At 44.2% G+C, this 10,453-nt stretch overlaps 1 protein-coding gene across 1 annotated transcript in view; it reads right to left on the minus strand.

The window, feature by feature from the left end:
* Positions 1-593: 593 nt before the first annotated feature.
* Positions 594-10,453, minus strand: part of CHRNB3 (cholinergic receptor nicotinic beta 3 subunit) — a 16,198-nt gene continuing 6,338 nt past the window's right edge. Inside the window, exons 3-5 of the mRNA XM_006765633.2 lie at positions 4,631-4,740; positions 3,460-4,342; positions 594-1,972 (exon numbers count right to left, since the gene is read on the minus strand). Coding sequence (XP_006765696.1) covers positions 1,814-1,972; positions 3,460-4,342; positions 4,631-4,740 — 1,152 coding nt within the window. The 3' untranslated portion in view covers positions 594-1,813. The remainder of the gene's footprint in view (positions 1,973-3,459; positions 4,343-4,630; positions 4,741-10,453) is intronic.

Raw genomic sequence — 10,453 nt, forward strand, 5'->3', positions numbered from 1 at the left:
GCAGGTCTAAGCTGAAGTCGGACATCCTTAGCGCTGCTGAGGAGGCGCGAGAGGCTCCCACCACCACCGCTGTACTGGCAGGTGTCAGCCTGGCTTGTGGCTGAGCATAGCTCCCCCTGTGGGAGCGCACTGACCACCAGGGGGCAGCTCCTGCATTGAGCGTCTGCCGCCTGGTGGTCAGTGTGTGTCATAGTGACCAGTCATTCTCACTCGTTCTGCTTTTAGGGTCAATTTGCCTATTACCCTTTTATTATATAGGATAAAAAACCCAATACAAACTTGCTGGTACTGGTTTAATTAATCAATTGAGTCTTGACTATGTACACAGCTCTATTGGATGCTGTTGGGAATATAACAGAGGGTTATATTATGATATAGGCAAGGCCATAAAATTCACTTAATGAAATACTAAAGAACAATTGCCTTCTAAACCATATAGCAGAAACTGAAAACATCATGGATTTTCAGAGACAGGGGGTTCAGTGGGGCCCATGTGCTCTGTAAAGGCTTCATGAGGATGTGGGGTGGTAGCAAAGATGTGGAGAGTGATAACAATTAAGACAGCTCTGTGTGTGCCCACGTCTGTGTTCTTGCTATACATTTGAAATAAAAATTTATTTGCTCTAAAGTTCTCTTTTGTAGTTACTTTCTCAGGGTTATTGTGATATAAAAATATTTATCCTTTTCCATATTGGAAGCGGGTGTTGCCTCCCAATTTAGCTGCAATGAGGAATAAGCTGTATGCACATGTATAAAGGTTTGACCTTTGCTGTATTTGTGCCTGGTCAGAAGGAGGCTTGGGGAGTGTTTCATGTGGTATTTTTCAAAATTTGAGACTAGATTCTAATCAAAATGCATTTTTCTAAGATTAGTTTTGCCATTTACCTAGCAAACTAATGAGTTAAATAAAGTTGAAGTCAATAGCATTCTCAATAAAAAGAACAGTGATTTGCCCTTTGATTTCACAATCCTGTCAGGGATTTAACGGATCGAATCCTTGGTTTCATCACAATATTTTCCTGTAAATTCTGTCCTACAGTAGAGAGAAAGCAGATTCATTTTCCCAAAGGATCAAAGTTATAATTAGAAATTGTGTAGTTTAAAAATTGTGAAAGCTCCAGTATCCATATCCAAAGAATAGAATTTTAGAGTGGAAAAGAGTGTCAAAAGTGATGAGTCATAACCTCTTACTGACCAGACAGGACAAATGATGTGCCTAAGGTCCCACAGCTCACAGCTGGGAAATGGCTGGTCTAGAGTCCTTGTGCCCTAGTTTCTACTTCACCATGCTGCCTCCTTTTTTAAAAATTCCAATAAAACGTGCAGAAAAATATGGATATGTGGGTTACACACGGAGCCCCAAAGTTCTATCATGGTTGTTGAGATTTGTTCATCCACAACACGCAGCTCAAGATGTATCTCAGGCAAAGCCACCAAGAACAGACACAGGAGACCCAAGTCCTGCCCACACAAATCCCTTCACCGAGGCCTCCTTGAATTCTCAGGCCTCAGTCTTGTTAGGCCTTAGTCCAGTTCCTGGGAACATCCTGTGCTGCCGACGTGTGACCTCAGGCCTGGACATATGACTCCACCCTGAAGCCAAGGCAGGGGCCGGTGGAGGTTGTTTTACTTAGACCCAGGCCCGCGCTAATGGCCACCACGAATTTACTGTGGGCAAACCCACGTGTCCCACGGTTCAGTTTCCTTGGGGACGACACAGGCCCTTCCAAGAAGCATGTGCATTTGGGTGCTGTGTATACGTGCCAGCTGGATGTCAGTTCCATGGCGTGACTTTGTCTCTATGGTAGGTATGTTAGATCGCTTTGGAGACTTGTTCCTTGTGGTAACTATGTAGCCACATCTTCAAAGCGGGGGTAAAAATTAGGACGGAGCCCATCACTGAGACTATCAGGAAGAGCCACAGGAAGATGCGGTCCAGAACTTGCGCTACGAATTTCCAGTCTTGTACTACCTGCGAAAGAGACAAAAAGATAGCTTCCATTTAGGAGGCGGGGCAACATTCCGGATTTGTTCCACGGCACTCAGAGAGGGCAATATTCCGATTTACAGTTTTCAAAACACACCTAACACATCGCCTGTACAATAGGCTCGGATGCTTCCCGGTCACCTCACTAATGATGCCCAAACCGAATGGCCTGTGAACACTGTCATCAACATTGAAGATGTACAATAGTAACACAGAATTGTTGATGCATTTGTAAGCATTGCTGATTAAAACGGGGGGGAAACCCACTCTTTTTTTGCACAGATAAAAAGCCAATATCTCTCAGTGAGTTGCTTCCTGATATTACATATAAAACGAACCACAAATTTATAAATTAAGAATTGCCGTGGCTCAACGTCACAAGCCTATCTTTCTTCAACCCCACATGTGGGCCTGGCTGCTACAGCTCCAGAAGGATGGGCACTGCCAAGGAGGAGACCTGGCCAGGAGATGGCAGGGATTCATGAGGGAGAGAGGAGACCAAGGCCCTTCGGAGGAAGGGAAGTCGGGAGGGATGGGCAACAAGCTGTTAAGGGCAAGGTCAGAGCAGCAATGAGCAGCGAGGCTGGAGGACAGGCCAGTTATCATCTTTAAAGGGGAAAATGCCCTATTTCAAGTCATAGATCTGAGTCCAGGACTGTTTTGAGCCTGAAATTCACAACCTCAACACACATTTTTTGTTCAAATCTGTAAGCTAAATAACTACACTCTTTTCTCTCACCAAAATATTGGTTGTATCCCTCTTTTATTTTTTTCTTTATTGATTAAGGTATTACATATGTGTCCTTATCCCCCCATTGCCCCCACACACCCCCACTCACGCCCTCACCCCCCTGGTGTCTGTGTCCATTGGTTAGGCTTATATGCATGCATACAAGTGCTTTGGTTGATCTCTCCTCCTTACCCCCACCCTCCCCTTATCTTCCCTCTGATGTTTGATGGTCTGATCGATGCTTCTCTGTCTCTGGATCTGTTTTTGTTCATCAGTTTATGTTGTTCATTATATTCCACAAATGAGTGAGATCATGGTAACATTCTATTTTTCATATTAGTTTAAAAATCTGACACTTTCTGTTCCTTTACTTCCAAATACTATGGATAGAAATATCCATCATCCCATAAAAAAAATGAGAAATTACCAGAGACCAGAATAGCCTATTTAAAATGTAGAATTGAATTATTTTAAATAGAATTAAGTCAAATCATAAGGACTAGCCCTTAACCCAGAGTTGCTTTACTCTCTCATATTCTGTTTTTGTGAACTTCTTAAAAATCCATGTCCAAATCCCTAATTTGTGTCAGGGTTTGTTTTAAATTTTGTACATGTAAAGCAGATAGCTAATAATGCCACATTGTAAACAACGACAGCAATTTTGTTGTAAATCGAAGCGAGAACATTCATTCTGGCGCAGCTCAGTGGCAGGCAGCCTTATTCTGAACACCCGTCGACTCACCTGGCTGATAAAATGCTCCTTCTTCACGTGCCTGGAGATGTATCTAATGGAGTCAGCAGCCTTTTCCAAGAAAGCAACCAGAACCTTCTCTCCGTCCCCCATCTGCTTCTGTTTCTTTTTTCCTAGGACTTTACCTTGCACCACCCGTTTCCTCTCGTCTTTCTCTGGGGAAGAGTAGCGATCCACGTGGTGCTTCATGCAAAGTAATTTAGGAAGTCTTTGCAGAAAGAGCCTCTTAACCCAGGGGGCCATGGGGTGGTGAGTGGACGAAGATCTGTGGTGAACATTAATGACGAACACGGTGACAATAATCGACAGGGTGACGAAAATCATGATGAACAGCAGGTACTCTCCAATGAGAGGGATGACCTTGGAGGAGGAAGGGATTATTTCCTCAATCACGAGAAGGAAAACTGTCAGGGAAACCAGGACAGAGGTGGACAAGGAAAGCTTTTCCCCTTCGTCAGAAGGTAAATAGAACACCAGAACCGTCAGAAAAGAGAGTCCCAGGCAGGGGATTATCAAGAAGAGGGTGTAGAACAGAGGCAGGCGACGCAGGACGAAGGAATAGGTGATGAACGGGTAGGAGTACAGACCGTCTCTCCTGTGTCCCTTCATCCCCTTGGCATTTAGTATTTCCCATTCTCCATTATCGAAGAAGTCTTTCCTGTCGACGTTTTCGTTCATCAAAACGAGGTCGACCATGGTACCATCGTAAGTCCAGGACCCAAACTTCATGGAGCAGTTCTGCCGGTCAAATGGGAAAAACGTGACGTCCATGGTGCACGAGCTTTTGTAACTGGCAGGAGGGGTCCAGGTGACGGTTCCATTCGATTTCACGATGACTTTGGTCATGAGGGAGCCTTCGAAACGCCCATCAGCACTGTGGCAAAAGTAGTTTCACTTTAATGGTAAGCTGGCTCTTATTCGTTTGTGTGTGTGTGTGTGTGTGTGTGTGTGTGTGTGTGTGTGTGTGTGTGTTGTCTTTTTGCCCACCACTGGACTATTTGTATTTTATTACTTTCCTACTACAGGGTCAAACAATAACTCGAAAAGAAACAGTTCCCTGGCTACTTGAAGTTGTGCATTTCTCTTCATTATTTTACCAACATCAGGCTTTTCTATTTCTGGTCCTAACCTGCCCAGCGTCCTTTTCTTCTCTGATACTTACTTTTCAAAGAGAACTATGTCAGGGAGCCAGAGAGATTCCGATGGGACTTTAATGGAATGAATTCCGCCGTATTCATCAGGATTCCAGCGTAATTTGTGGTCTGTCCATTCCTGCATACAATTAGCACACTGTAATTTTATTCTGAACAGTCAGTGTTTTTCACTTTGGAATCTTCACATTTATGTTAATTTACTAGCCCAGTGTTTTACTTAAATAGCGCATTACTAGGTCTTATGACTCTATCTGTGGCAGTTGGAAAGATAGGGCTTGAGCCAGCCTGTCTCTGGTCTTGCCCAGGCCCACACACCCATCCTACCTGGGATTCCCAAAATTGCTACATCTACCTCTCAATGAAGAAGCTCAGCAACAAACAACACTGATTCATGATCCATTTTTTCCAGCCTATTTTCTCTTATGAAACAAAAGGCAATGATAGATCTAACTCAGTGTCTTCTAGGTGACTTGGTCCAGTGATATTTTAATGTCACGGTAAAGGGTACAAATAATTTTGAATGTCACTCAAGAGTCCTGAACAAACATCCACCCGGTATGTTCCTATGAAACATCCAGGATCTGCTGACTACTCTTGATGACATTACAACTTTTATCCAAGGAAAAAATATTTTCCAAGAATTTTTTTTCTAAGTTTTAATCTGAACTTATCTTATGAGCACCCAATTACAGTTTCAAATTATACTCCTAATAGTGTTAGCCTCCAATGCTTACATATTTGTTCTCATCATAGAATGAAATTATAGCATGTTTTACAGGGGCTGGTGGACCCAGATTAACAAGCATGACCATTAATTGATCTGATTATGAAGGTTAAGAGGCTGACACATGGATGACCCAATTACAGTAGAAATGGACTTCCTTAAAAAGATTTTGGATCCAGAATCTTATGAAATCTGACCTGAAAATTAAATTCTTCTATTCTACTGTCCCTCATGTGGACAGTTGAGTAATGATGTAGGATAATGCTAAACGACATTTCAGAACGCTAGAAGGGTATGCCCAGTGCGAGGCTTCCTGGAGCCCAGTGATGTCAGCTTTGTCATTAAAAAATGGGGAGTCGGCAGATGGATGACTTGACTGGATGGTAAAATATTACAATAAGCAGGATGCCTGAAAGGGATAGAACTACACACTCTAGATGAGCTATTTTCTATTTTAGACAGTGTTTGTGAGGCTCAATCCTTGAAAAACAAATTTTAAAAAATATGAGTCTTTAAAAAGCTACATGCCCCTTAGGTGGTTTGGCTCAGTGGATAGAGTGTCAACCTATGGACTGAAGGGTCCCAGGTTCGCTTCCCATCAAGGGCACATGCCCGGGTTGCCGCTGGATCCCCAGTAGGGGGCGTGCAGCAGGCAGCCAATCAATGATTCTCATCATTGGCGTTTCTATCTCTCCCTCTCCCTTCCTCTCCGAAATCAATAAAAAATATATTTTTAAAAGTACTACACTATAAGGGATAAAAATTGCATGACAATTTATGGAAAAACCATGCTTATGAAAACTGACAGTTTAAAAGGCCAAACTAATAAAGTATTTACCATGTTTACTTGGTACTCACAGGCTTATTTTTCCCCCCTTTCCTCTGCCCATTTTGAAAAGCAAATATAATTTCATTCCCATGAATAATTTGTTTCTTGCTGAGGAGACTTTTACCATCAGCAGGTCTGAATCTCAGCAATGTTGAGGGAAACTCAGAGCCGCATTTTTTGTCTGTCTCACTTTCACCTCACTTATGTTTTCAAAATTTATTTACAATAAAACTCCCCTTTTCTTGTGTATAGTTCTATCTGCAAACAGTTGTATAATCACTAACACCATCAGGATACCAGAACAGCTCTGTTGCCCAATAAATTTCCCATTTGTAATCAACCCCTCCCACATCCCCAGCCCCTGGCATGCTGGTCTATTTTCTGATCCTATAATTTTGCATTTTCTAGAATTCTATATCAATGGAATCATGCAGTAGGTAGCCTTATGATCCTGATTTCTTTTCTTATCACATGGATTTTTGATTCTTCTATGTTGTATTAATTTGTTCATTTTTATTAGTGAAGTCTCCCATTGTATGAATATACCACAATTTTTAAAATTTTTATTATTTTAAAAGTGTTTTTTGTTAAAAGTATTACATATGCCCTCTTTCCCCTGCACTGACCTCTTCTAGCCCACCTCCACCCCTGCCCTAGGCCTTCATCACCCTATTGTCAGTGTCTATGGGTTATGCATATATGCATACAAGTTTTTTATCATGCTACTTAAGAGAGAGAGAGCAGCTTTCAGCAAGGCATCCTGGGAAACAGGAGCATCATCTCCCAGGGATGTCCACACAGGGGGAGGGGGGGTGCAGAGGGAACTGGGACACTGCAGACTTGTCTTTCTCTGACTGGCTTATTTTGCTTAGCATAATACTCTGAATATACTACAATTCATTTATCTATTCTCCAGGTAAAATATTTGGATTCTTTTCAGTTTTTAATGACCATAAATAAAGCCACTGGTTTTCTGCCACCTGCACCTAAAACATTCTCGGCTGATTCTGGGGAGAATCCCAGTGGGCCCTGAGCAGGCAGCATGCTGTAGGCACACAGGCAGTGAGCCCCACGGCAGACAGACACATTCTCGGACAGACTGACTGGAGTTGAGCCCTTACATTCTAGCTCGGTCTTGGAAAACAATGTTAGTGAGCACAGCTAATGAGCCCAACCCCACAGTTCCTCCCTTTGGACCAAAAGATATTTGGAAATGAAATCGTCTGCCTCTTGGATCCAGCTTTCTCTCCACTCCAGGCACAGCCGGTGTTCACCTATGCCCAGCTCTGCACTGCAAAGGGGGAAGGTGCACGGCTGATATGCTGGGGCCCCTGCCTTGGTGCAATCACCGGTTCTACCAGCTGTCCTAAGAGAACTGGGCCAAGCCCCAGGGCGAGGGATTTTTCAGCCAGAAAGGTTTGCCTTGCTTACTGGCCCTTGAACCGCGGCATGAACAGCTGTGGCCAGAGATAACAGAGAGGTAGTGGTATATTATGGGGCTCACAGTTTGGGGGGAATTAATGCATTCTACAAGCGTGCCAGGCTTGTGTGCGCGTGGAACACAAACCACCACCGTGTACTCCAGCCTGGTGCTACCTCAGGAAGTAAACAAGTAAACTAACGAGACAACTGATCACCACACCTGGGGCCCTTGCTATGAAGGGGGAAGGGGGTGCAGTTGTGGGCAGGGAGTTCTGAGGAGTTGACCCTCCAGCTGCGATCTGAAGGGTAAGAAGGAGCAGTGGGCGGTGGGTGCAGAGGTCTGCCGTAGATGGAGCCATGTGAGGGATGCGTTTGAAGCCCTGAGGAGGATGTAAAGATCTGTAGTGGACTCAGGCTGCGTTCCTGAGCAGTGAAGACCACGGGCTAGCTGACTTTGGTGACAGCTGCTTACTTGGGGGCACCCAGGAGAGAAAGGGCACCGAAGCCCTGGGCTCCCCTGTGGGTTGTCCTTTATTTGTTGCAGGTGGAGAGGGTCACCCCTCACAAGCTCCCTGTCCTTCTGCAGCCAGACCTGGGGAATCGGACGCTGTCCCTGACATGCCCAGCAGAGGGCCTCACCGAATTTCTACCATGATGTGAGTCCACTGCCATGCTGGCCGAGCCTCGTGCCCCTAATGACCACGCTGTGTTAGACTCGGCAGAGTCAGGATGAGGATCCAGAGCCCAAATCCTCTATCTTGTCCTCTAAGGAGCTGTGAGGTTTTCTGGGCAGGTGCCTGTTCTCTCCAAATCTCTAGGCGCATCTGGAGGTTAACCTCCTGCCCCCCCCCCCTTTTTTTAAGTATATTTTATTGATTTTTTCCAGAGAGGAAGGGAGAGGGATAGAGAGTTAGAAACTTCGATGAGAGAGAAACGTCGATCAGCTGCCTCCTGCACACTCCCCACTGGGGATCTGCCCACAACCAAGGTACATGCCCTTGACCGGAATCAAACCTGGGACCCTTGAATCCGCAGGCCGACGCTCTATCCACTGAGCCAAACCAGTTAGGGCTCTTCCCTTCTTAAAGTAAGAGATTAGAAATAATATCCTGTGTCCGTGGAGCACGTTCTAGCCATGACTCTCAGAGCCCTTGACAAATATCAGCTCCACTTCCCACGGCTCCCAGCGGAGGGCTGTGTTATTGCAGGAAACAGGAGAGTGGGGGCATGTCGGGGCCAAATAATAAAGTTAATCTACCACTAAGAAAAAATGGAAAAATACTCCAAGTCTAGGTTTCCTAACTTGGAAAAGTACAATTTCAAATCCCTGTCATGAATATCCCCTTAAAGTTGTCTTTCCTTACATATATTACCTGAAATATCACTCATGTCTACCTGTTACCACAATTCAGAATGAAATTTCATTGAAACCTAAATCATAAGATTTTTTTTTACCATAAATAAATTCTTCAAATTATTCTCAGTTTAATAGTAAGACAACTAGATGGTCAGGGACAAATATTCGTTGCTATTGCTGTGATTTGCAGCCTGAGTAGGACATCCCTGGGTAGTTCAGTTATCTCAAGATCAGATGAGACTTTCTTAAAACCAAATTAATGTTGATTCATTTTAATCTTAAATACAGCAACACGACATATCATATGTCTCATATTCCCATTACATCCATGAATTGTCTGTGCCAACAGATGGGATTTGTCATTAAGGATGAGAAAACCCTCCAACCAACCACCCCAGCCTCCTGCCCCCCAGCTGTCAGCCTGCTCTCTATCTATGAGTCTGTCTCTATTTTGCTTGTTAGTTCGTTTTGTTCATTAGATTCCACATATGAGTGAAAGCAAAGAAGAAAAAGAAAAGGAGAAAAAAACTCATGGACATAGACAACAGTGTGGGGATTGCCAGTGGGTAGAGGTGGGATAGGAGGGGAAGGGAGAGGAGGAAAAGGAGGGTTTAGGGAGGATAAATGGTAATGGCCGGAGAGTTGAGTTGGGTGGTGAACATACAATATAGCATACAGATGATGTGTTGTAGAATTGTGCACCCCAAACCTGTATAATTTTGTTAACTAGTGTCACCCCAACAAATTAAATAAAAAGCAAAAAAGAAAGGATGAGAAAGCCTACAAAGGTGGCACAAGGAAATGACATTTACTGAGTCCCCGCTACATGCCAGATAATGTGTGCATCACATTCACACACAGGATCTCATGTAGCCTCCCAAGGACTCTGTGAGCTAGGTATTGCTTCCGTTTTATAGATGAAGAGATTGAGGGTCAGAGAGGTGAAAAACGTTGCCCAGGTTTATATCGCCAGCCTTTTGACACCTAAATCTCTGCTCGATTACTCTTCAGGCTCCACTTGGATCAGAAGACCAAACTGGCCTATTTTGCTAAGATCAGGGCGAGGCTGTAGAAAAGGCAGGAAAATAAGATGGTGAGTAAGTAAAGGTCTGAGATGAATTCAGGGACTTGGAAGTGCCACTGCAGGTTGTAGAAGGTAATCAGGCTTTGAGGAGCTCGCTCAGACATTTACAGCGAGGCGATCCCTTCTATAGCAGATTTGTTTCTTTCTCCTCAAAGACCAGCCCCAGGAATCTATCCAAAGAGGCCTTCCTTATGTTTGCTGAACTTTTTGTTGACCTAAAACAGGAATCAGTTGTTGGAGGAACAACACTAGTTTAAGATGTCGGCCTTGGCAGACATTCAGGCAGCTCTCTTTTCCTCGGGATCCTCCTGGGGAGAGGAGAGGAAACTGTTCCCAGCTACAGTGGAGCCAGCTCACTCAGAATCTTATTGTCTTACTAGGGGCCCGGTGCATGAAATTTGTGCACTGGGTGCGG

The sequence above is a fragment of the Myotis davidii genome, unplaced genomic scaffold (genome assembly GCF_000327345.1).
Source record: "Myotis davidii unplaced genomic scaffold, ASM32734v1 scaffold93, whole genome shotgun sequence".
Classification (NCBI taxonomy): domain Eukaryota; kingdom Metazoa; phylum Chordata; class Mammalia; order Chiroptera; family Vespertilionidae; genus Myotis; species Myotis davidii.